This window comes from Panthera leo, chromosome A2 (assembly GCF_018350215.1).
Source record: "Panthera leo isolate Ple1 chromosome A2, P.leo_Ple1_pat1.1, whole genome shotgun sequence".
Lineage (NCBI taxonomy): Eukaryota > Metazoa > Chordata > Mammalia > Carnivora > Felidae > Panthera > Panthera leo.
Window position 1 is genome coordinate 122,807,328 of NC_056680.1, and position 27,332 is coordinate 122,834,659.

General features: G+C 35.9%; 1 protein-coding gene across 6 annotated transcripts in view; it reads left to right on the plus strand.

Annotated features, from left to right (window-relative positions):
- Positions 1-27,332, plus strand: part of BBS9 (Bardet-Biedl syndrome 9) — a 434,296-nt gene that overhangs the window by 99,862 nt on the left and 307,102 nt on the right. For all 6 annotated transcript variants that reach the window (XM_042921827.1, XM_042921788.1, XM_042921820.1 and 3 more), the window contains exons 6-7: positions 10,000-10,174; positions 19,846-19,930. In XM_042921827.1, coding sequence (XP_042777761.1) covers positions 10,000-10,174; positions 19,846-19,930 — 260 coding nt within the window. The remainder of the gene's footprint in view (positions 1-9,999; positions 10,175-19,845; positions 19,931-27,332) is intronic.

Consider the following 27,332-nt stretch of genomic DNA (forward strand, 5'->3'; position numbering starts at 1 on the left):
TGATTTTTTACCATAGTACTAAGACCTAAAATAATTTAGAATTCTGGGGGCACCTGGGTGGCTCAGTTGGTCAAGCATCCGACTTCAGCTCAGGTCATGATCTCACAGTTTGTGAATTTGAGACCTGCATCAGGCTCTGTGCTGACAGTGCAGAGCCTGGAGTCTACTTCAGATTCTGTGTCTCCCTCTCTCTGACCCTACCCTGTTCATGCTCTGTCTCTCTCTCTCAAAATAAATAAACACTAAAAAAATAAAAAAATAATTTAGAATTCCAATTATTATTATTTATTTAAATATTTATTTATTTTGAGGAAGAGAGTGTGCAAGTGGGAGAGGGGCAGAGAGAGGGAGAGAGTGTGAGAATCCCAAGCAGGCTTTGTACATCAGCATAGACCCCGATGTGGGGCTCGACCCCATGAACTGTGAGATTACGGCTTGAGCCAAAACCAAGAGTCAGATGCTTAACCGACTGAGCCACTCAGGTGCCCCTAGAATTCCAATTATTAAATGTCACATATTAAAACTATTTCAGGGCCTTTACTATGCCATTTTTACTTTGGCACCATTCATTCATTCATTCATTCATTCAAATATTTATTGAGCTGTTGAACTCTACTATATACTAGGGACTGTTTGGGGTAGGGAGATGTGGTAAATAATGCATACTGCCAGATCTTAAGGTGTTTTCTTGTGAATATGGTGATATTGTTAAATATCTTGGCCCACTTGAGGATCATTGGCATCCTGGTACCTAGTACTACAGTCTGACATGGGTTTTTAATTTTGTGATGGTTTAGTTGATTTGAACAGATGTTTTGGGTCCCAACATATAAGGGATTAGTCTCAATACTGTGAGCTAGATAATGAAAGTAAAATATCTTCAAGCATATTTTATGCTTCGTTTATGGAAGTTCGATATGGGAGAGAGAGATGCTGAATTTCACCATATCACCAGGAAAAATATTGTTAGTATTAATAGTGAGTGATGCAGAATGCACTGAGGATAGAGGGAGACTGGGTTATTTATGCCTAGAGGGGATTGGAAAAGGCCTCGAAGTGATGGGGATGTGTCCTGAGATAGAGGATGTGTAGAAGGATTTTGTAATGTTAAGGAAGAGAGTGACACCTGAGATTAATTGAACTACACTAACAAATGCATAAGGACATTTAGGGCAGGCTTATGTTACCTGAAGTGTTTGGTGGTTGGGACTGGATGAGAGGGAGTAGTCAAAGTTCATTTGGCAGACACATTAAAGAGTTTTTTTGGATTTCCTGCTTTTTAATTTATACTTATTTCTGGAGACACTGGAGTACCTTTGAAGCTTTTGAATGGGTTGATAACATGATTGTATATGTATATTAAGATGATGGCTTTGGTATATTTGTTTTTATGAGTTTTATTAAAGATAAGGTATTTTAACTACTTCTTTTAGAAGAATCCAAGGAAATTTATTAGACCAAACAATGGTTAAATGGCACACCAAACTTTGTGATAAGAATTGACAGTTCAGGAAATTTAAAGTTACCGTTGTCTTTATCCCTAATTCTTTTTTATTTACTTTTTAAAAATTGTATGAGTTTAGATGAAGCTGAACCTCAGCTGGGAATTTCTTGCCTTTAGTTATTTTTTTCACAACCTAATTTAATTGGCTTGACTGACTCTAGTGTACTCTATAGTTTTTTTGTTCTTTCTTTGGATACACTCATGATTTTAGGATTAAGAGCGTTAACAATATATAAAAAGCAAATGTTTAGCTTTTGGGGTTATTGCTCTATGGAATGAATAATATTGCAAATGAAGAATATTTGTACAAAATGAAGTATTTAAAATGTTTTCTGTTTGTTAGTATTTTCTTTTGGTTTTTGGTTTCCTATCATGACTGACAGGAATTACCTTGAGACATCTACCTCACTTTGAAACTAGTTACTTAAAAATTTTATACCCTCAACATTATATTCTTTAAGTTTTTTTTTTGTTTTTTTTTTTTGTTTTTTTTTTTTTTTTATGAGAGAGAAGAAAAGAATGCTGCTAAGAAGCATCCTGTATGACATCATCTGTCTTGTGTTTCTTATGTCACTCAGGGTAATCCTGCATAAAACGTTAATAAAAGAAGTGAGGGAAGATTATAGATATGTGTGTGTTGGGGGAAGGATGCGGAGGCAGGGGCAGTGCATTCCCAGATAGGGCTTTCTGGCACACTCATAATACGTTTCTTTTCTTTTTCTTTAAAAAAAAATTTTTTTTAACGTGTATTTGTTATTGAGAGACATAGAGACAGAGAGAGACAGAGCATGAGCATGGGAGGGGCAGAGAGAGGGGGAGACACAGAATCCGAAACAGGCTCCAAGCTCTGAGCTGTCAGCACAGAGACCAACGCGGGGCTCAAACTCACGGACCGCGAGATCATGACCTGAGCTGAAGTCGGATGCCCAACCGACTGCGCCACCCAGGAGTCCTTCACACTCAGAGTACATTTGTTTAGAGATTTTAATGTGAGGGGAATTGCTGTTTTGGGGAAAGTAAACTTAAAATAGGCAAAAAATCATCTTGAATAGCCAGTAGTTCACACAGACCTAAGCTTTGAAAGATTTTCCATAGTTCTTAAATTCTTAAAGACCCTTTGCTTTGACAAAAAGGATAATTTTCTGATTGAGTACTCCTTCTTACATTAAACTTGTCCTTTTTGCTCTGAAGCACCTTTTTCCTCTCAGCTTAAAGGTTTTTTTTCACATGATTTGGTCTGTAAGGAAGAGGGCAATCCAATAATATTACTTACTTACCACTTATTGAATGCTTATCAGGATCAGGTGCTATATATTTTCATTGTATTTTACCTTATAGCAACATCATATAATCTTTTCATACCACTACTTTACAGTAAGGAAACTGGCAGAGCTTTCAGGGCTAAAATAAGGATGCAGCAACTCTGGTCTCAAGTTGTGGTTGTGACTTTGCCATCAGTTCTGATGAGCATCCCTGCCGTATTCATCAGCAGTCTCCCTCCACCTAACACCCTCCCCCAGAGTTCACTGTTCTCACTCCTCTCCCAAGGTAGTTCTCTTATGATCCATGTGTCTGTGCAGTGTGCCCTCTCTGCTTTTGTTTCTCTGATGGTCTGGCAGACTTTCTCAACCTGCAAGACCCAGGTGTTATCTCTGTTTTGAGGCGTTTCTTGATTCTTCCAGACGCTGTTAATCAAGTTGCATTGCCTGTTAACTTAGTCTAATATGCCTCTGTTCTTACATAATTATAATATTTAACTGGTTAACTCCCATATTCACTGACCTTTCTGAGGGTGGCAGCTGTGGCTCTCCTAGCATGTACTAGGTGTAACAGTGAATGTTTGTGGAATTTGTTCAATGAATGTGAGTTCTGGAGAATGTTATCAGACCTTTCATGATCATTACATTGGACAAAGTAATTCACCCAATATCTTATGCAAGTGATAATATAATGTTTAGGGCCTTCATTTAAACTCTAACATTGCATTCATATTGAATCCATCACATATAATGCTAATTTAACGAATGGTTGTAATTTCGTTATAATATGTTATTAAACTTGTTCACAGTTTAAGGGGAAAATTGTGATAAATAGCTTGGTCGAACACACACTAGTGGTCTTTGTAAGGCTATTAAAGTACCTATTAAAATGAGACACATTAAAATGTCAAAAGGCAAGTTCATAGGAAGAGTTAGTATGTAGACTCAACTTTTATTTTCTTGAGTCTTAAAGTAATTAGTCTCATGAAGTTATTTATTGGGGGAAACTCTTGAATAATAGTTGAGAATTTGTGTAATTTTTCCCTGGTACATATTTAAAAATATTAGCTATTTAGCTCAACACATGTGTTCTATTTGTTGATTTCCTCTGTTTGGTTAGGGCTTTAAATTTTATTTATTTATATATAACTAAGGTTTTAAACTTAGAATCTCCTTGAATATTACATTATTATCAGACACTAATTGCTTTTAGAATGCTCAAATAAAAAAATATGAGGGAGAGAGTAATAAGAAAGAAGCTAGCTATTCTTTCATTCAATTAATTGCCAATTATTAGTTATTAAGCATAATCAAATAGTATCATGTATTTCAAAATTATGGTAGTTTTATTTATATGATGATATGAATTAAAAAGTACAAAAATGCTTTAAGAAATAAAAAATAAAACAGGTTAAAATAAAAAAAAGTACAAAAATGATATTTAATGGTGAATTTAAAATCCTGCAAACTCTAGGGGCTCCTGGTTGGTTCAGTCGGCTGAGTGTCTGACTTCAGCTCAGGTCATGATCTCACAGTTCGTGGGTTCGAGCCTCATGTCGGGCGCTGTGCTGACAGCCCAGAGCCTGGAGCCTGCTTCAGATTCTGTGTCTCCCTCTCTTTCTGCCTCTCCCCTGCTCATACTCTGTCTCTCTCTGTCTCAAAAATAAACATTAAAATTTTTTTTAAAATCCTGCAAGCCCTAGAAATGCACCCACCATTTGTTTTTAGGTCAGTATCTGTTGAAATTCTACCCTTAACATTTTTATGTCCTTGCTCATAGCAAGCATGTTGTATGATTTTTGAGTTAGGTTTGCAATAAAGATTAATGAGTTAGTGTTTCAGTTTTTCTGTAACAACAACAACAAAAATTTTTCCGTGTGTGCATGTGTAAAAGGAGCAAGCGGAAGTTCCACAGACTGTTGGACTCTTCTGTTCTTATGTATCAGTCTCTTGATGTTTCCTGTCTGCCTTTTTGACTACCTATACAGCTGTTTTTCATGTGTTTTTCAGGCTTGGAGAAAGATCAAGTATTTTTGACAGCTGCACACTGAAGTGCAATATATGCTTGGCCACAGGTCACGTTTGCATTTCTTCACTTGTATTTTTACTCAATGCGTAAAAGAAATATGAGCATAGAGAGATTCAGAAAACATGTAGCATGCTGAGTAATGGTAGTCTTCTTTTATGTATGCCATTCTACTTTGCTGTGTAGATTCCACAGGAAGAAAAAGACAGCAGAGAAATGGAGGAAATGGTGTTCAGGACTGCCCACCATGGGGCCCTTGTTGCTATAATAGTGAATGATGGAAAGTGCTCTGGGTCATGCATGGTAAAAAGAACTTGTGAGCATGGGGACACACACACATGCACGCATGCATGCACACACAGTGCTATACACCACTTTAATGAATAGATTATAATTTAGTAGAGAAAACTGTTAATTAAACAGTCAGTCCAACATGTTTGTGCATCATGTTAAAGCCTTGGCTACATGATATTTTAACACCAGGAAATGAAACACAGTATTTATTGTGTTCATTTTGCAAGGCTGCCATAATAGAACTTTCGTGCCTCCATCTCCCCATCCCCACAGACACGAAATTTTTCTTTGCCTTTGAAAATGAAAAGAGAATGATTTTTAATACCCTTTCAAAATGATTTTGCCAAGTCCTTTCTCAACCCTTTCCCAGATCTCGCAAATAAGGTTTGAAATCACAATGGTTAGTTTTTTCTCATCATGGTTAAAGATCAATAGGATAAATATCCAGATTTTAAGTTCTGATGAAATCTCCAATCTTCCTAATTATTTCAACTTTAAAAGCAATTTTATTTTTCTCTGTATAATTAAGTCATCATTTTTGAGGAAGCATCTTTAAGATATTGTCATCTTTTCAATCTACTGCTTGCTTTTATGTTTCATGCCCTGTTGGTAAAACTTGTTGCCTTGCACTAGGTCAAGTCTAATTGCTTCTGCGTCTTCTAGTATGTTCCTTTTCCCTCCCCAAAACTTTCTCTACTCATACCTTTGAATGCTCTTCATTATCCCTATCCTTCTCAGTCTAGGGATACATCCTATCTCATGAAATCTTTCTTAGACTCACTGTAATGAAGCTCTTTGATGGTCTGTAGTACTTAGTCTGTTTCACATCACTTCGATTTTATATGTTAGCTTATGTTAATTTTTAAAATGGATCTAGTGTGGTATAATGGAGCCTCCTTGGGAACATGTAAGATATAACAGAGTGAGATTTCATTTGAGTCCTAGCTCTGTCATTTTCTCACTCTTTGGCATGAGGCAAATTATTTAAGCTCTGTGCTTTTCAGTCTTCTCATGTCAAATGCGACTGTTGTTCACCTTTTGGAGTTATTAAAGATTATAGCTAATTTGCTGGGTAAATGTTTAGTACAAAGGAAGGAATAGAACAGGTGCTCAGTAAATGTCAATAGTAATTTTTATTCCTGTTGTTCTATATTTCTTACAGCTCCTAATAGAATACTGAGCATGTGGTAAGGACTCTTTGAGTACAGTTCAGGGCTAGGTCATTTAAATAGCTCCTGAAATCCTATCGCTTTTATGAAGGCTTCCTGTTGGCTGTGTTTTATCAGAACTACAAAACTTTCATGGCTTCTCTGGACTGTTCTTTCTGTTCCCATTATCTGTAAGGGGAGCCTTTGGTATGTATTCTGAAGTGGCTTCCAAAGCAGCGATTTGAAGGATTTATTTATTTATTTTTGAGTAATGTTTTGGATTGATCCCTACATTTTTCTAAATTCAGCAGCCAGGATTGTAATAAATAAAGCATTTTTCACATACTTCAAATGCAGTATGTGAAACACATAGAATAAAATCTCAGCCAATCTGAACTTTAGGTGAATAAATTATTTTGCCTAGCTTACTTCAGTTTAAGAGACATTTATTAGTGCATCTGTTATGTGCCAGGCATTTTATCGCTATTGGATTTACAAAGATGAGTAAGACATGGCTCCTGCCTTTGCGTTTAGTTTAGGGTGAACAAGAAACACAAAAACAGATCATTTCAATTGATGATTAGTTGTAAGATGGAGGTGAGGATGGGATCACACGTGGAGGGTGGTTGAGGGGGAAAGAGATGAGCCTAATGTTGTGATGTCTCTCAGAGGACAAATGGGTTGATTGACTTGATTCAGGGACAGAGTGGCTCAAGGTGGCTTCAGTATTTATGGAATTTATTCCCTGAAATGTTCCCAGGTAGGTTTGGCTCCAAGTGAGACCTGATACTGTGGCTCAAACGTGTCTTCCATGGCCTTCTCTTAATTGTTCCTTTGCAAAAGCCAAATGACCTCTGTGATTTGAGACTTTTATCTTCCTCACATATTCCTCAGGGGGAAGAGTACGTTTTTCTCTAGTTCTAGCTAAACCCAGTAAGTTAATTTTAGCTGTAAATTATACCTATCCCTGAACCAATCACTGTGACTAGTGAGACACTAATTGGTAAGCCAGGGCCTATTGTCAAGCTTAGAATATAGTCAGTCTTCTTCATATCTCATGACTAGAGATAGGAGGAGAGGAGAATGGATGACCAAGAGGCTGCCAGCAGATGTTCATTAGACCAGGAGAATAAATGTAAGAATTTTTTTGGGAAAGGTCATAATATAAGCAAAATCAAGGAACCATACAACATTATGATGTATGTGGGAATCAGCAGGTAGTTAAACATTAATACACATGTAGTATGAGACTTAGAAAATACTTATAAAGTTATAATGTGATGGAGTATTTGCCACCTGCTGGATTTAGTTTTCATCCATTACTTCATTTAATTCTCACAAAAGCTAACTAAGGTAGGTGTGCCATCTTGCAGATAGGGAAACTTGAGCCGGAGCCCACAGCTAATAATTGGTGGAGTTAGACTCAAAGCCCAGATTATCTGACTCTGGAGGCAGCCCATGTGGACATTACAGTATAAACACTCTCTTCTATATTGCTAGAATTTCAGGAAGTAAGACTTCATATAGTGCCATGCTAAGGAGCCAAGTTTTCTGTGGGGCTCAGGTTTTTTTCAAGCTCTAGCTCTTTGTTTTACCATGCTAAGGCAGTGGTTATCAAACTTTAGCATGCATCAGATAGCCTCTAGGGCTTGGTAAAACCTAGAATTGTTGGACCCTATCACTAGAGTTTCTGATTTAGTAGAGCTAGAGAGGAGCCCTAGAATTTGCATTTCCAAGATGATGCTGATGCTGGTGGTCTTGGAACCCACATTATAAGGACCACTTCTTTTAGGTCTTTGGGAGTCTGAAGATTTGTAGTTCAGTGACATTCAACATACTGAAATGAATTCAAATTTTGTTGGCACTTCTACTTGGAAATACACATACTCTGACCTCATATTCTTTAATAATACAGGCATCAAGAATACATTTTGGCTACAGTAATATTCGCCATCAAAGGTCAGAGTCATTGCATAAATTTTTTATTGATTGGATTTCTTTTGTCTCTTTGATTCCTTTTTTTTTTTTTTTTTTTTTGTCTCTCTGATTCTTGACTTACTAAGATTAAATTTATTGTTCTCCTCCCCGGTCCCACTCAATTCACTAATGTTCAGTTCCCTCTCTGATTGTTAAGAAAGTGCATTTATATACAAAAGGTATATATTTAAACGCTGTATTTTGTTTGTCTATATTTTTATTGTGAAGAAATTTGAATTCCAGAAAAAGTAACATGAACACCATATTTCCACCATCTAGAGTCAATAGTTGTCAATGTATATATGCATGTGTATACACACACAGATGTTTTCTAACGAACCACTTAAAAGTAAGGTACAGATCTTGTGCTACTTCACTCATAAATATTATAGCATATATCTCCCAATAAAGAACGTTCTCTTTCATAATCATAATACCATGATCACACTTAAGAAACTTAACAGTTCCTAATTTTTTTTTTTTTAACATGTGGTCATATTCCAATTTCCCCAGTTGTTCCAATGTCTTCTATACCTGGTTGTTTTTTGGTACCAGGATCCAATCAAATGAAACTAAATTTTAAGAGTCAGCAATGCTGATGGATCTTTAGGTTCAGGTAAGTTCTGTGTTATTTACAATACAGACATTTGAATGCATTAACAAAGATGCAAAATTAATGATGGTTTAAATAAGAAATAAGAAAGATAAGGAGATAAAGTGGTCCAGGGCTGTAGTGGGGGTGGGGAGGGGGAGGAGTCTGTTATCTTCAATATGTGGCTTCTTTCTGTGAGGCCAAGATAGCTATTCCAGCCCCACCATCATGCTGGGAACAGCAGAGAGAAGTGTATACTCAGTCCTTTTAAGGGCATATCTGGATGTTGTACATATCACCTCTGCTCCTATCTCACTGGCAAGAACATAATCATATAATTATATCTATAATAGACTTGTATCTGAAATAGGAAAGTAAGCTTGTGTGCTGCATGGCCATGTGTCTAGTGATAATTCAGGTATCAAAAGAATGGCTACTAGAGGAAACAGCATCTCTGGCACAAGTTTTGTTTTTTTTTTTTGGCAAATGACTGAGCAATACCAAAGTATATTAAATCCATTTAATAACTCCTAATACCTTATAATACGACATTTCTCTTTTTCAGATGGATAGGGCTAGTAATTGCTCCTACTCGGAGCACAGACTGAGCCCAGACTGTTAGTCTTTTTTGAGTTATTTGATATGTATTTTATAGATATTTTGCCTGTTTCTAGGGCAGGAAACAATTCAATCAGTGAATGGTATTTTTCAATATTAGTATTTTTCATTTCTAGTAGTAGTTAACACTGTGATTTGTGTACAACTAGTGCCTAATACATGTCTGTGGATTTGGTCTGTTGTGTTTAACTGATGCCTAAGTCATTTGAAAGTATGAGATTGACCTATGAAGAAGAGAAGTAGCCTCTGCTGAACAGTTTTATTTCTGATTTTGGAAAAAATGATATCTTACAAGGGTCATGATTTTTCTTAGAGGTTATCTATCTTGAGGTAGAGATTTTAGCATTATAGTAAGTGAAAATAAGTATACTTAAAATTATAGACATCTGAATAATTTAAAAATTGGGAAATGTATATATACTGATATATAGTAATCTGATAGCTTTATCAGTTTGTAATTTAAAATTTAAGCTGCTTGTATTGACCCTGGGGATAAATTAACTATGACATATTTGTGATGGATAGTGATAAATGAAAACCATTATAAAAATGTCACCTAATTTCCTCTAATTTTTCTTTAGGTCGAGATTTAATTTGTATCCAGTCTATGGACGGGATGCTGATGGTGTTTGAACAGGAAAGCTATGCTTTTGGGAGATTTCTCCCTGGTTCTCTTTTACCTGGGCCTCTTGCTTACAGTTCTCGTACTGATTCCTTCATTACTGTCTCTTCCTGTCGACAAGTGGAAAGTTACAAGTAAGTTTGGATGTTGAATCTTTGGAATCATGACTTTTGGTGTGTATATTGCTGATTAATTTTTTTTTTTTTTTACAAAAAGCTGAATATTAAAAAAAGACTAGTTTCTTTGATAAAATTGTAATTGTGGTGATTTAGAGGATATCATTTATATGTTGTAAAATATTTGACAGGCAGTATAGTGTAGAGATTGATAAAGGATTTGGAGAGAGGTCGACCTGAACTGGAATCCTCATTTTGCTATGAGCAGCTGTTTGATGGTCAGTGTCCTTATCCTGGCTGTAAAGGGGATAATAATGGCTATTTATTTATTTATTTTTTTGGCTTTTAAAGTTTTTCTTATAATTCCAGGTGGTTAACATACAGTATTATGTTAGTTTCAGGTATATAATATAGTGATTCAACAATTCATGCATCACGCAGTGCTCATCACAAGTGTACTCCTTAATCCCCATCACCTATTTAACCTGTCCCCCAACCTCACTCCCCTCTGGTAACCATCAGTTTGTTCTCTGTAATTAAGAGCCTGTTTCTTGATTTGTCTCTCTCTTTTTTCCCTCTGCTCATTTGTTTTGTTTCTTAAATTCTGCATATGAGTGAAGTCATATGGTATTTTTGTCTTTCTCTGACTTATTTCACTTAGCATTTTACTCTTTAGCTCCATCCATGCCATTGCAAATGGCAAGATTCCGTTCTTTTTAATGGCTGAATAATATTCCATTGTACATCTCTCTCTCTACACACACACACACACACACACACACACACACATATATACATACTGTATCTTTTTTATTCATTCATCAAAAGATGAACACTTGGGCTGCTTTGATATCTTGCATATTGTAAATGATTCTGCTATAAACATAGGGTGTATGTATCCCTTTGCATTAGTGTCTTTGTATTCTTTGAGTAAATATCCAGTAGTATGATTGCTGGATCATAGCATAGTTCTATTTTTAACCTTTATAAATTTCTTTTGACTTTTTGAGAAACCTCCATACTGTTTTCCAGAGTGGGTGCTCCAGTTGGCATTCCCACCAACAGTGCAAGAGGGTACCTTTTGCTCCACATCCTTGTCAACACCTTTTGTTTATTGTGTTGTTGATTTTAGCCATTTTGATAGACGTGAGGTGATATTTCATTGTAGTTTTGATTTGCATTTCCCTGATGGTAAGTGATGATGAATATCTTTTCACGTGTCTGTTGGCCATCTGTAGGTATTCTGTGGAGAAATGTCTGTTCACATCTTCTCATTTTGTAATTGGATTATTTGTTTTTTGAAGGTTGAGTTTTATAAGTTCTTTATATATTTTGGATACTAAGCCTATCGTATATGTTATTTGCAAATACCTTCATCCGTTTTGTAGGTTGCCCTTTAGTTTGTTGATCGTTTCCTTTGCTGTGCAGAAGCTTTTTATTTTGATGTAGTCCCAATAGTTGATTTTTGCTATTGTTTCCTTTGCCTCAGGAGACATATCTAGAAAGAAGTTGCTACAGCTGATGTCAAAAAGGTTACTGCCTTTGTTCTCTTCTAGAATTTTTATGGTCTCAGTCCTCACATTTAGGTCTTTAGTCCATTTTGAATTTATTTTTGTGTATGATGTAAGAAAGTGGCCCAGTTTCTTTTGCATGTTACTCTCTAGTTTTCCCAACACTATTTGTTGAAGAGACTTTTTCCCATTGGACATTCTTTTCTGCTTTGTCAAGGATTAATTGCCCATGAAGTTGTGGGAATAATGGCTATTTTGACAAGCTTGTTAAAAGGATTGAATGTATGTCAAGTTGCCACCCCATAGAAAATGCTGATTAATTGTTGTGACTATCCCTGAATTAAAAATAATAGAGTACAGTATGAGTGAAAAAAGCCAGATACAAAGATGCGTATATGGAATGATTTTTATAAAAAATATGTGACATAGGAAGAATACTGGCAAGAAATACAAGTGTTATTATGAATATTTTTAAAAGAATAATTCATAGTAGAAATGAAGTACGAAAATGACCGTATGAAAACCAATGATTGTTTTTGCTAGAAATTCTTACTGATTTGGGGGAACTGTGTTTGAGAGAGACTTTTGTCTCCTCTACCAGCTAAATTTCAATAAAAATCAAGATTTTGAGTTTTTGGAGGGTATGTTTTTTGTTGGAAGGGAGAATAGGGAAAAGAAAGTACAAATTCATGCTGGGAAAAGAAACAGACTTGGAGGATTATGGTATCTTCAGTAACTTTATTGTTGTTATCGTACTGATGGCAATATTTAGAACTTAACATCTAGGCAACACTTCATTATAGATTTTCATTTTATTATTTTTGGTTGCATGATTTTTCCCAAGGAGGGAAGAAAATATAAATTCATCAGGCAACAGCTATAAATTTTTGTCTACATGTTTCAATATTGTGCAAATAGCAAGTTAATGTACTATCCCGTTCATAAGTGGCGATCTGCCTTTTGTGAATTATTGTCAAGGTTTCTTAGATTCAAAACTCTGAACATAAGCAAATGTTTGTGACTAAGCAGAAGTTAACTGATGGAGGTAGTATATCATTATATTATATTCTTTCTTTAACTTCTATGGCTCTTGTCCAAAGGGGACGAATGAATTGTGGCATTGCTACTGGTAAGAAATAAAATATACTTATTTTGAGAGGTTGAGAAAAATATCTGTATAATTCATTCAAGCCTGCCAGAGCTTAAGCAATATTGAGGAGATCTGCTTTTCAGTTTTCCACCCAGGTCTCTGCCTCAACTCCTGCCAAGTAGGGATACTGGCAGTGCTATGCTGGGGTCACAATACAAAGATTTGAATGCTCCATGACTTAGTCTTTGAAATATGTGCCTAGGAATTCATTTGGTAATAACTCCAGGAGTGACTGGATGAGGAAGCAATGTGTAGGTTTCCTTAATGTGTAAGTTTAATCTCAAAGAAGCTCACTGTCTTTGAACTATGGTAATTTACCAACATACCAATCTATTAAGTCTATCTCCATCTAGGACTAAAAATGCACACCATATCCATTATGTGGATCTTTTATAATGGTAAAAATGCATGGGATATGTGATTATTGTGAAATGATGACAATTAAGAGGATTTATAATGTTAAATAGTATATCACATTTATATATGCTTTCAAGTTTAATAGATTAAATTAAATGATAATCACTGGTGCAATTTAGGATTGGAGGAAGCATGAAAACTGTAGGTTTGTTCTTTTGAGGCTTCATCTATTTATACTCAGTTAATAGAATGTAATCAGTTAATATGAAAGGCTTATAAGACATAATTTGTTTTCACTTTTGATACTGATATTTAATTACTTTAAAGCAAACTCAATTATATTCAGATAGGAATAATGAAGGCTGTGAATCTCAAACTTTAGTCTGGATGAGGATCACGTATGTGGTCAGCCTGTTACAAAATGCACGTTTATAGATTCACAATTGCCAGTACACTCGATTTTGATTTAGTAGTTTTGGAGATAAGACCCAGGAATCATCACTGCAAACACTTACTCTAGGTGATTCTAATTCAAGAATACACTTTGAGCATTGTTTTTCTTTTGAAGTGAGAGAATTGTTTGCTTTTTAAGGGGGGGTGGAAGGGGCTTAGGTACCACCATTCTCTTAGCAATGTTTGTCTAAATTTTGGATTGTCTTTTTGGATTATCTCTTTTTCTTTCCTTTACTTGTCAGAGTTGTTTAGTCAGTAAATCCTCATGCTTCTACTTTTTTCCCTTTTGTATTCAGCCTTTGCTTCCCATTTCCATTGGCATTCAGGCCTTTATTTCCTCACTTGGATTTCTGATTTTCTTCTGATCTAGACTTGGAAGGATACTTCTCATAATCTACCCTTTTAAAATACCTCTTTAAGATAAGTTTTGTTTCCCATTAAAAAATTGGAAGCTTCATATCTTGACATTCAGTGATCTGTATGATCTGGTCACATTTTTCCTTTATTGATGTGGACATTCAGATTTGGAAGCGACTTTTAAAGTTAACTGGTTCAGTTATCCTCATTTTTTTCACCTCCTTGATATATTATTGCCTAAAACACTGATTTTTGCCAAATACCATATATTGCCTTCTTGTATTCTGCTGAAATATTCCAGAGTATGTCTTGCTGTATCAGATTCCTGAGAGCAGAATCTATCTTAAACATCAGTTCACTGACTGAATAAGTTAGTTCATGTATTCAATTATTCATTCAGCAAATATTTTTCAAGAGGCTTCTTTGTGTCAAACACTGTGCCAACTACCAGAAATGCAGAGTCAGATAAGAGGTCTCTCTTGTCTTCAAACAGTACGCAAGCAAGTGTGGGAGGTGGCAAGTCAGTCAACTGAGTTTACTGTGATAGAGGCTCTAGTGAGCTGTGCATAGGATACTGAGGAGGCCTAGAGGTGGGACCTCTCAGTAGGAGTTCAGTGGAGGGAGGTTCCCTGAAGAAGCATACCTATGATGAACTTTATTTTCTTTCCTTCTCTTTGCTACACATCTTTCGCCACACTCCTACATGTACCTAGTACATTGCTAAGTAGATGAGAGGCTTTAGGTAAGTGTTTTAAAATGTACTTGTAGTTAGACCAATGGAATAGAATAGAAACCCCAGAACTAGACCCACAAAAGTATGGCCAACTCATCTTTGACAAAGCAGGAAAGAATTTCCAATGGAAAAAAGACAGTCTCTTTAATAAATGGTGCTGGGAGAACTGGGCAGCAACATGCAGAAGAATGAAATTAGACCACTTTCTTACACCATTCACAAAAATAAACTCAAAATGGATAAAGGACCTGAATGTGAGACAGGAAACCATCAAAACACTAGAGGAGAAAGCAGGAAAAGACCTCTGTGACCTTAGCCGCAGCAATTTCTTACTTGACACATCCCCAAAGGCAAGGGAATTAAAAGCAAAAATGAACTATTGGGACCTCATGAAGACAAAAAGCTTCTGCACAGCAAAGGAAACAATCAACAAAACTAAAAGGCAACCAATGGAATGGAAAAAGATATTTGCAAATGACATATCGGACAAAGGGCTAGTATCCAAAATCTATAAAGAATTCACCAAACTCCACACCCAAAAAACAAATAATCCAGTGAAGAAATGGGCAGAAAACATGAATAGACACTTCTCTAAAGAAGACATCCAGATGGCCAACAGGCACATGAAAAGTTGCTCAACATCGCGCCTCATCAGGGAAATATAAATCAAAACCACACTCAGATATCACCTCATGCCAGTCAGAGTGGCCAAGATGAACAAATCAGGAGACTATAGATGCTGGAGAGGATGTGGAGAAACGGGAACCCTCTTGCACTTTTGGTGGGAATGCAAATTGGTGCAGCCGCTCTGGAAAACAGTGTGGAGGTTCCTCAAAAAAATTAAAAATAGACCTACCCTATGACCCAGCAAATAGCACTGCTAGGAATTTACCCAAGGGATACAGGAGTATTGATGCATAGGGGCACTTGTACCCCAATGTTTATAGCAGCACTCTCAACAATAGCCGAATTGTGGAAAAAGCCTAAATGTCCATCAACTGATGAATGGATAAAGAAATTGTGGTTTATATACACAATGGAGTACTACGTGGCAATGAGAAAGAATGAAATATGGCCCTTTGTAGCAATGTGGATGGAACTGGAGAGTGTGATGCTAAGTGAAATAAGCCATACAGAGAAAGACAGATACCATATGTTTTCACACTTATGTGGATCCTGAGAAACTTAACAGAAACCCATGGGGGAGGGGAAGGAAAAAAAATGAGGTTAGAGTGGGAGAGAGCCAGAGCATAAAAGACTCTTAAAAACTGAGAACAAACTGAGGGTTGATGGGGAGGGTGGGAGGGAGGGAAGGGTAGGTGATGGGCATTGAAGAAGGCATCTTTTGGGATGAGCACTGGGTGTTGTATGGAAACCAATTTGACAATAAATTTCATATATTAAAAAAATGTACTTGTAGAGTTTAATTGGCAATATTGTAGAAAGAATATTGTATTCTTCACTAGCCTTAGGCTCTGGCCAAATTGAAATGTTTGTTTTCCAGATATGTTTACGGCTCTTCTCTTTCTCCTCTTTTGCTCACGCTACACTCTGAAGTTTTTCCTTTCTTTTCTGTATATGGAAATTGTGTCCGTAAGCCTCCCCTCTCTTCTTCATTTCTTTCCTGACCTAGCTGTAACACCTCCTTCTCAATTCACGGAGTAGTTTTTCTGCTCTTTCCGCAAGTAGTCATCACACTTTAACTGATATTACATATTTGCTTCTTTTTCTAATTGACAGGGCTGATGGCAGGGATTTTGTGACTCCTGTAATGCCTAGCATTGTACATTGCCAAACATAGATGTTTAACCATAACTTGAGGAAGGAGTGAAAAGTTGTAAGGAAAGTTTCTATTTTGTTGCTGGTATCTTTCAATTAAAGTGATCCTTCCTGGCATAACTAAGAATGTTTTAGTTCTGTTTGTAATGAATTTAGTAATGCTCTGTATCCGGAGCTTCCATTTCTAGTAGAGTTCTCTGGGTTAAATATCAAGTTTCCAAAATCTCCTGGTACCTTTGAGGTATATGTTTCATTTGAAAATAAATGATTTTGGAGGGTTTACTTTTGTATTCTGTGACACCTCAATCCATATTTTAGTTACTTGCTGCTGGTTTTTACGATGTGGCATGGAAGAGCACTAAATTATATGGTTGAGTTTGTCATTGGTGCTCCACAGGATCTGCTAAGCCTTTGTGGCTATTGGGTCAAAAAGTGCTACCATTCATCTGGACTTGATGTATTTGTGATTAGTGCCTTTCTGTTGAGAAACACATAGGACACACTCTTTCCTGAAATCTTACTACACTGTGCCTGATTATTCTCTCAGCAGTCACAACAAGGGAATTTTATTCTTCAACTTCTATCACTGAGCATTCAAGTGGTAAGAAAAAAACACACCAAATGTTTTCTTTATTTTGAAATTTCCTATTCTGCCTGGAATTGTTTGGTTTTGGAAATAGGTTTCCATGTACATTATTGGTCACAGAAAGAGGATTTAGGGAAGAACTATAAAATAGATGGTATTGTAAGTTTGTCATCATCTAAATTTACTGTCAATTACGTTTAGTAATAAAATGCTCTTGTGAGTTGTCTTCCAGGAAGAGAAATGGTCTGGATTTGGAAATCAGGAGTCAATTTTGGCTGTGTCTCTGCCTGCTGTTTGATGTTAATGAGGCCACTTTAGGGGCTCACTTATTCCTGGATGAAATAATAATGCTTTGTAGTTCTATAAGAAGCTTCAAACAGCTCAAAAGCTTTGGATTTTTACGACAATCTCATTAATATCCATATCTTCCTCTAGTAGGTTGGTGTGTGCAGGAAATGAACCGCCTATGTAATTAATTGCCTGAGGTTGGATCTATAGCAGGCCCAGGTCTGGGCTGATGTTTTAGTCACCAGTGCATACTATTTCTGATACTGTGAACTGGGAAGAGTAAAACAATCCTATATGAAGGTTGGAATGTGAGGTCTAATTATTTGGCACTGTTGGAGACTTAGGGATTTTGCAGGTCACTCTCAAATGGTATGGACATATTTGCTGCAACTGCCCATGGAATTTCTTAGCATGGTTTTACAAGGCTGAGATCTTTAACCTCCTACCTTTTTTGTCTCGTTTCCCATGACTCATTCCTCCCTGCCATGCATCTCTCCTAAACTCCTGTCGTGGCCTTTCATGTCTCTTTTACTGCATGCCTTTTCATGTGCTGTTGGCTTTGCCATAATGCCTTTACTCCTTTACCAGTATGATGGGTTTTCACTCATTCTTTAAAACCTAGCTTTCTTCTCCTGAACCTATATCAAAAACATACATATTTCCTCCATTCCAATTACTTGTGTCTCCCATCATGTTCCCATTGTACTATGTGTATATCTTCTGTTATTGGCACAGGGCACTCTGAATTGTACTTATTTGTATATGAATCTCTACAACTACTTGGGAGGTCCTGATGGATACAGACCATATAATAGTTTTTTTCCTTGTCAGAGCTTAGATATATTGGATGTATTGGATCACTACTATATCTTTGCTAAATTGGTAAAATTCATATACATTAAGCTTTCATATTACTGATTTTCATAAATACCTTGCAAGATCTGCCTTAATTCATAGTCATTCTGCATCCAACTGCAAGTAAAGGCTTTTTTTTCTTTACAAAGTATTCCTGATTGAGATAGTTTAAGAGTTAGTATATGACATTTGGATACCAGTGTACATTTCAATGCCTATTTAGGTATTCCATGTTGCTTTTATTCATTCAGGGTCCTGAGTTTTATACTTTCAGACATCTTTCTCTTAGACAGTATGAGACGTCCAGATATATCTACTGATTTTCCTCTTAGCTGTGGAAGAACAATGTAAGAGTTTTGATTCATAGGAAAGAAAGGAATTTGTGAGCCTAAACTTTCTTCATTTAGAGTAGGATTATTACTTTAACAATATAACATTATATTATGGGAAATAGGGAATTTAAATTTTATTTGTTAAATTAATCATTTCCAGATCAAATGATATTTATAATTTTTTTAAAGTTTATTTATTTTGAGAGAGAGTGTGAGCAGGGTAGGGGCAGAGAGAGAGGGGAGAGATAGAATCCCAAGCTGAGTGTTAGGCTTGAACTCAACGAATTGTGAGATCATGACCTGAGCCGAAATCAAGAGTCTGATGCTTAACTGACTGAGCCACCCAGGTGCCCTGTATAAATTGTTTTAAAGAATGCTTTGAACCAAATGTTACTAATGAAATAAAAGCTATAAAATACTTACAGAAAGTCATAATGTCTGTAATGCCCCCTATTGAGAACTTATTACATACCAAATAAACTACTAGGTGATTGATCTTTATATATGTGTAAATCTGTATCTGTCTGTCAATCTGTTGGGCACCTAATATATGCCAGTTACTGTACTAGGCACTAAATTATTTTTAAATTCTTTTATCCATGTTTGAGTTAGAGACTATTATTCCCATTTTATAGATGGGGAAGATAAGACATGGAGTAATTAATTCGCCAACTAGTAAGTGGCTTAGCTGGGGGTTAAACTCCGGTCTTCTGGGTTCCATAGAATATCTATTAACAGTTTCTACTACACCTGGCTGCTTTGCATTATTTACATTTTTTTCTATGTGAAGTTTTGGTGCCGGATCTTTCTTAGCTATTGTTGTTCGTCACATAAAATTCTAATGGAAATGCTTTGACCGTTGGCAGAGCTCTTTACCCAATATTGAATTTTAGGACATAGTTATAATTTCTTTATCATGACAGGTTTACATAGTCTCATGTCACAGTGTCATTCAAGAAGAATTCGATCTTAAATTTCAGTTTTTTAAAACCAAGAAAAAAGCAATTAATTTTTTTTAATGTTTATATATTTTGAGAGAGAGAGAGAGAGACAGAGAGAGAGAGAGATACAGAGAGAGAGGGAGACACAGAATCCAAAGCAGGCTTGAACCCACGAACCACCAGTATCATGACCTGAGCTGAAGTCAGATGCTTAACCCAGTGAGCCACCCAGGTGCCCCCCAGAAAAGCAGTTTGTAAAGTTTATAGATTATGTGATTTTAAAGTTTAAAATAACTTATGCTTTTTAACTGTAAAATCATTTATAATTATTCATGTCTTTCAAACAGGTACCAGGTGCTTGCTTTTGCAACGGATGCAGATAAAAGACAGGAGACTGAACAACAAAAACTTGGTTCTGGAAAAAGACTTGTTGTAAGGCCTTTTTTAATACATAAAAATTTCAGTAATATTATATCTAATCACAGATTTTCTTCAGAATAAAAATTCTGGGAAGAAAATTTTTAAAAATATTTATTTTAGCTATTTTTCTTTTCTATGTTATGATTCTATCAATGGGAAAAAATTCAGTTGACTATTATTGAGCAATGGAGACACATGCCTGGCTGTGTCATAATTTATCAGATTTAAATTTTTTTTTTTTTAACGTTTATTTATTTTTGAGACAGAGAGAGACAGAGCATGAACAGGGGAGGAGCAGAGAGAGAGGGAGACACAGAATCTGAAACAGGCTCCAGGCTCTGAGCTGTCAGCACAGAGCCCGACGCGGGGCTTGAACTCACGGACCGCGAGATCATGACCTGAGCCGAAGTCGGACGCTTAACTGACTGAGCCACCCAGGCGCCCCCATAATTTATCAGATTTAAAAACAAAGTTTATTTATTTTGAGAGAGAGAGAAAGACTGAGAGAGTAAGGGAGGTACAGAAAGTTTATTTATTTTGAGAGAGTGAGAGAGGGTGAGACAGTGAGGGAGGGGCGAGAGAGAGAGGTAGAGAGAGAGAATCCCAAGCAGGCTCCCCTCTGTCAGCTCAGAGTCCAACAGAGGGCTTGAACTCACGAACTTTGAGATCATGACTTGAGCCTAAATTGAGAGTTGGGAGCTTAACTGACTGAACCACCGAAGCACCCCATAATTTTTCAGATTATAGAGTTGCACTACTAGAATTATAAATGTCCAGATGGAGTTGCTTTTAACTGAAGTGTTTATAAACTAATGTAGCAAAAGGAGAAAAATTTAAAGAAACCTTTAATAGGCAAAAATATTGCTACTAGTAGGCGTGTGATTAAATATATAAGTAAAAGATAAAAATTCACAGCCCACAAAGATAAAATTGGCCTAATGACAAGGTGGAAGTTTGGTAACTTGAAAAATAGTTTGAGGAAAAATTGTAAATGGTAAATTCTCCGTTTAATGAAAATTAGGGGATAAATGATGATTGGGAATTCTTTATCCGGAGAACCACCATCGACAGGAAGGAAAAACAGAAGGAACTGAAAATTATGATGGAAACAGTAAAGTGAATTTGAAATGGCCACATATGAAAGAAACTACATGAAGAAATAATGTGGAATTTAGAATACCAAGGAAGTAAAAATATTAGAGAAAATCAATTTTCTATATTAGGATACAGAAATTAAGATAGGAAGGCAGGCCAACTTGAAGAGCCAAGCAAGAATGACATGAAAACATTTTCTTAATACTAGTGAAAAGTGCAAGAGAGCACAACAAATACAAATATGGCATATTTTTTCACAGAATTTGGAGGCACCATACTAATAATAGTTAAAGGATAGACTTTGGAGTCAGATCTTGAGAGTTGTATTTACTATTAATTTTGAGCAAGTTTATTAACCATGCTAAGCCTTAAGTTTCTTAGTTGCAAAATGGTGACGATACCTATTTTACAGTGTTGCCTTTGGAAATATATATATAATGCACTTAGCAAAGATGTCTAGATGATGAAGATGACAATGATAATGATGATCAATTTGTCCTTGACCTCCTCCTCCATAGTAGTTGTCTTCCATTTGTCCCATATATTCTGCACTTCAGCCACACGGTCTTCTCTTGTTCTAAATATTCCATGGCTGTTCTTGATTCAAGGCTTCTGCACGTAGTTTTTATTTAGTCTGGAATATCCTTTACTCATTTATTTGTACATGTTTATTGATACTACTCTGTGCCTTGCACTGAGAATGTATTCTGAAAGCAATTACAGATGAGTGATTTTCCCATTCTCCTTTAATTAATGAATAGAGTAAGAAATAGCAGTAAAACTTCCTTTCGTTACACCACAGTCACTTGGCAGGACTGTGATGCCATGGAACATTAAGTATATTGCAGAGAAACAAAATTTATCCAGTGGAATGCTTTTAATAAGGTAGTTGTGGGAAGGCAGTTAAAAGCTGAGTATGTTAGAGCTACCTCTTAACTACTTGTTGATTTCTAATTTATTTCTTTTGTGGTCAGAGAAATACTTTGTATGATTTGGAATTCTTTCAGATTTTTTGAGATTTGTTTTATGACCTAGAATATGATCTATCTTGGTAAATCTTCATTGAGCACCTGAAAAGAATGTCCTTTTTTTTTTTTTTTTTTTTGCTGTTCTTGGGTGTTCTATAAATGTCAGTTAGATTGGATGATAGCGTTGTTGAAATTTTCTATATCCTTGTTAATATTTTGACTAATTTCTGTCAATTATTCAGGCAGGGATATTGAAATCTCTGATTGTAATTGTGGATTATCTGTTTCTCCTTGCATTTTTATCAGTTTTTTGCTTCATTTATTTGAAATTCTTTTATTAGGTACATAAGCATTTAGGATTGTTATGTCTCATGATGAACATATCCCTTTTTCATAACCCTCTTTACCTTTTTGAAAATAACCCTCTTTACCTTTTTGCTCTGATAACATTCTTCTTTTAATTAATGTTATTCTGATATGTTTCCATATTTTTACTTTTATCCAATTTGTGTCTTTGTACTGAAAATGCATTTCTTGTAAGCAGCACATAGTTGAGTCTTGCTTTTTTTGTTTAGTATGATATGCTCTGCTTTCTAATTTGTGTTTTAGACCATATACATTTCATGTGATTATTAATATGGATAAGTTTAAGTTTGTCATCTGGCCATTTTCTATTTGTCCCATCTGTTTTTATTTCCATTTTCCTGTTTTTCTGCTTTCTTTTGGAGTTATTCAGTATTTTTTATGTTTCCATTTTATCTTTGTTGGCTTATTAGCCATAACTCTTTGTTTTGTCATGTTAGGAGTTGCTTTAGAGTTTACAATATTTAACTTACCATGATCTACTCTCAGGTGATAGTATACTATTTCACATATAAGAGCCATACTTCTGTTTTTCAGCCTTTGTGCTAATTGTCATATGCTATATTTTTACATATAGTATAAACTCAATATTACATTGTTACTATTTTTTGTTTAAATATTCAGTATCTTTTAATGTGATTTAAATGAAAAGAATAATATATTTTTACCCATGCAGTTACCATTTCTGGTACTCTTCATTAACTTATGGAGGCCATATTTCCACCACATTTCTTTCAATGTGAGTTCACTGGTAATGAATTCCTTCAGTTTTTCTGTGTCTCAAAAAATATTTTTGCATTTTTGTTTGAAAATATATTTTTGGCATAAGATTTTAGTTTGACGGTATTTCCTTCCCTGGTATTTTAAGAGGTTGCTCCACTGTCTTCTTGCTTCCATTGTTTCTCATGGGAAATCTGCCTACATTCTTGTCTTTGCTTCTTCATCATATATTTTCTGTGGCTGCTATTCAGATTTTCTCTTTTCACTTTTTTGAAGCAATTAGATTATGATGTGCTTTGTGTAGTTTTCTTTATTTTGTGCTTAGGATTTGTTGAGCTTCTTGCATCTGTGAATTTATAGTTTTCATGAAAAGTAGAAAAAAAATTTTTTTAATTTTTTTTAATGTTTATTTATTTTTGAGACAGAGAGAGACAGAGGATGAACAGGGGAGGGTCAGAGAGAGAGGGAGACACAGAATCCGAAACAGGCTCCGGACTCTGAGCTGTCAGCACAGAGCCCGATGCGGGGCTCGAACCCAGGGACCGTGAGATCATGACCTGGGCCGAAGTTGGATGCTCAACCGACTGAGCCACCCAGGCGCCCCTAGAAAAAAATGTTTTAAGAGAGAGAAAGAGAGCATGAATGGGAGAGGGGTAAAGGGAGAGAGAGAGAGAGAGAGAGAGAGAGAGAGAGAGAGAGAGAGAATCCCAAGCAGGCTCCATGCTCAATGTACAGCCTGATGTGGGACTCCATCCCATGACCCTGGGATCATGACATGAGCTGAAATCAAGAGTAGGATGCTCAACTGACCAAGCTACCCAGGCACCTTGAAAATTAGAAAATTTTTGACTCTTAATTCTTCAAACTTTTTTTTTTTTTTTTGTCTTCTGTCTTTCTCTTCTCTGGGGACTCCAGTTACACATGCATTTAGGATACTTGAAGTTGTCCCACAGCTCACAGATTTTATTTTCTTTATTTTGTTTTGGATGACATCTACTGCTATGTTTTCAAGACCAGTAATCTTTTTCTATAATGTCTAATCTGGTATTAATTCCCATGGGTTCCATCTTTATAAGTTCAATTTGCTTTTTTTTTTTTTATTACATCTTCCATGTCTCTACTTAACTTTTTGAAGATACAGCATACAGTATAGTTATAATAATTGTTTTAATGTCCTTGTTTTCTGATTCTAACACCTGCATCAGTTTTGAGTCAGTTTCAGTTGATTTATTTATCTCTTTTTTGTAAATCATATTTTCTTATTTCTTTACATACCTGGTGATTTTTTATTAGATGGAAAATATAGTCATTTTACTTTTGAGTGCTGGATATTTTTGCATTCCTAGAACTCTTCTTGAGCTTAGGCCTGGGACACAGTTAAGATACTTGGACAGTTTGATCCTTTTGGGTTTTTAGATAGGACCAGAGCAATGCTCATTCTGGGGCTATTCCCCACTCCTTAGGCAAAATGCTTCTGAGTGCCCTGCTCAGCTCCCTTTGAATTATGAGGTGTTCCAGTCTGGCTAGCAAACACAGGCAGTATTCCAGGCAGTATGAATGCTGGGCACTGTTACCTCTAATCCTTTTGGGTAGTTCTTTCCCTGGCTTTGGGTAGTTTTCTTACATGAATGTGCTGATAAGTACTCAGATGAATATTTGAGAGGATTCTTCACAGATGTCAAAGTTCTGTCCCTGTGCTGCTTTCTCCCCTTTGGCTTGCTGTCTTATGAACTCCAGCTGCTCTGGTTTCTCTGAACTCCCAGCATCCATATCCTTAATTCAGGGAGTTTGCTGGGTCTTGCTTACATTGCTCCGCCCTGTTCCATGGCCTGAAAACTCCTTCACGGATGGAACAGTCCTACTACTCACCTCATTTGTTTGGTCTTCAAAGGGTTGCTGTCCTTTGTTGTCTGATATTCAGTGCCTTGCAAGCTGTTGTTTCATATATTTTGTCGATGTTGTGTTGTTTCAGGTGTGATGGTAAAGTCTTTTCCTATTACTCTCTCTTGACTGGAAGTGGAAGAACTTTAAAATTATTATTCTTAGTAAACTTCTGTGTTTTTTGAGACTCATTCATTTAGAATGTGGTATATTTCTCTAAGGGGAGGTCACAGAGAGGGGTGCTCATGCCTAGTGAATTGAAAGAATTTAATGGCTAGATGTCATCCTGCAGTCTCAGAAACTTGATTTGCCTGAATCCTGAATGAATCATCATCTCAGAATCAGGGACACATCAGCCCAAGTTACAGATAGTGATATTTAATGCTAGAATGCCAGCCTATTAAAATGCAATGAGGGGCGCTTGGGTGGCTCATTCAGTTAAACTTCTGACTCTTGATTTCAGGTCATAATTTCACGGTTTGTGACATTGAGTTCTGTGTCAGACTCTGTGCTGACAGTGCAGAGCCTGCTTGGGATTCTCTCTCTCCCTCTCTCTCTGCCCCTTCCATGCTTGCTTTCTTTCTCCACCTCTCTCTGTCTCTCTCTCTTTCAAAATAAATAAATAAACTTAAAAAAATTAAAAAATAAAATAAAGTGTAATGAGAAATGTGATTGTCACAGGACTGACATTTATGTTTTGTATACAGTGGAATCTTTTTATATAGGTAAGTTACACTTGAATTTAACAGTAATGAAATGATTTCTTGGTGTTGAATCCTGATTAAGATCCAAGATAATCTTATTTTTTTTATATTTTTTTAACCTGTAGAAAATCCATTTGGATTTCATACTTTCTGCAGACATTTTACTACTTAAAGTAGATAAATATCTCAATGATATCTTGATGGCCAGAAATTTGTTTGTATCTTTAATGTGAGTTTTCATATCTCTTCTTTGATCCATTATTTGTTGATTATAACCTAACTTTGAGGACACTCTTATTTGCTCTCTGTCCACATGCTTTTGTGCAGCCATCTCACTGTTACTGCCATTTTCAGTATATGTCTGTCAGCTGATGCCTTTGCTCTTTTTTTTTTTTTTTTTCAACTAAAAAGCATTAATTGAGTGGGGACTGAATTCTGAAAAGTATGTTAACTTTAAATTCATTCCTTCATTAATTTAAGAAGCATTGTTTGAACATTGACTGTGTTCCAGAGATATGGAGTTACCCTGGTATAGTTCTTAAGGTGTTGAGGGTCCTGCCTAGGCAACTGGGACAGCTTGTTGGCTGCTCTGTGTGTGTGTGTGTATATAGATAGATAGATAGATAGATAGATTGATAGATTTTTAAATTGTCTTTATGTTAAAACATTATAGTTACATAAATATTGGTTAGGTTTTACTGCTTATTAAATTTGATTTGTAAAGTAAACACAATATGGAAATTTTTCTTATGGAAATTTTGCAGTGAAGCAGATAACTTCTTTATGTGTATTATTATTATTTTTTGAACAAGTCACGGTCCCTCCTTTTCTGTCATAGGATCTTTGTACAGCCAGCTCACTTTGCATAGGGCATTCTCCCACCCAATCCTCTGCCTGTCTTTTTTCTGCCTCCAGCTTTATTGAGGTATAATTGACAAATAAAAATTATATAAATTTATGATCTTTTGATATATGTACATTGTGAAATGATTACCACAATTAAGCTAATTAACATATCTATCACCTCACATAGTTCTCTTTTTTTTCTTTTATGGTAAGAACATTTAAGATCTATCTTAGCAAATTTCAAGTATATGTACAAAACAGTACAGTAATATAACTATAGTCATTAGACTGTACATGAAGTCTCCAGAATTTATTCATTCTGTGTAACTGAAACTTTGTACCCTTTGACCATTCAGTATCTTCTCATTTACGTCTTCCCTCAGACCCTGGCAACCACCATTATACTCTCTGCTTTTATGAGCTTGTCTTTCAAATATATTTTTTTAAGTATTTATTTTATTTTTGAGAGAGAGAGAGAGAGAGACAGGGTGTGAGCAGGGGAGGGGCAGAGAGAGAGGGAGACATAGGATCCAAAGCAGGCTCCAAGCTCCAAGCTGTCAGCATAGACCCTGATGTTGGGTTCGAACTCATGAACTGTGAGATCATGACCTGAGCTGAAGTCTGCGCTTATCTAACTGAGCCACCCAGGTGCCCCTGAGTTTGTCGTTTTTAGATTCTGCATATAAGTGAGATCATGTAGTATTTGTTTTTCTGTGCCTGACTTATTTCACTTAGCATAATGCCTTCCAAGTCCATCCATTTTGTCACAAATGGCAGGATTTTCTTCTTTTTGAAGACTGAATAATATTCCATTATATTATACACATTATATAGTAT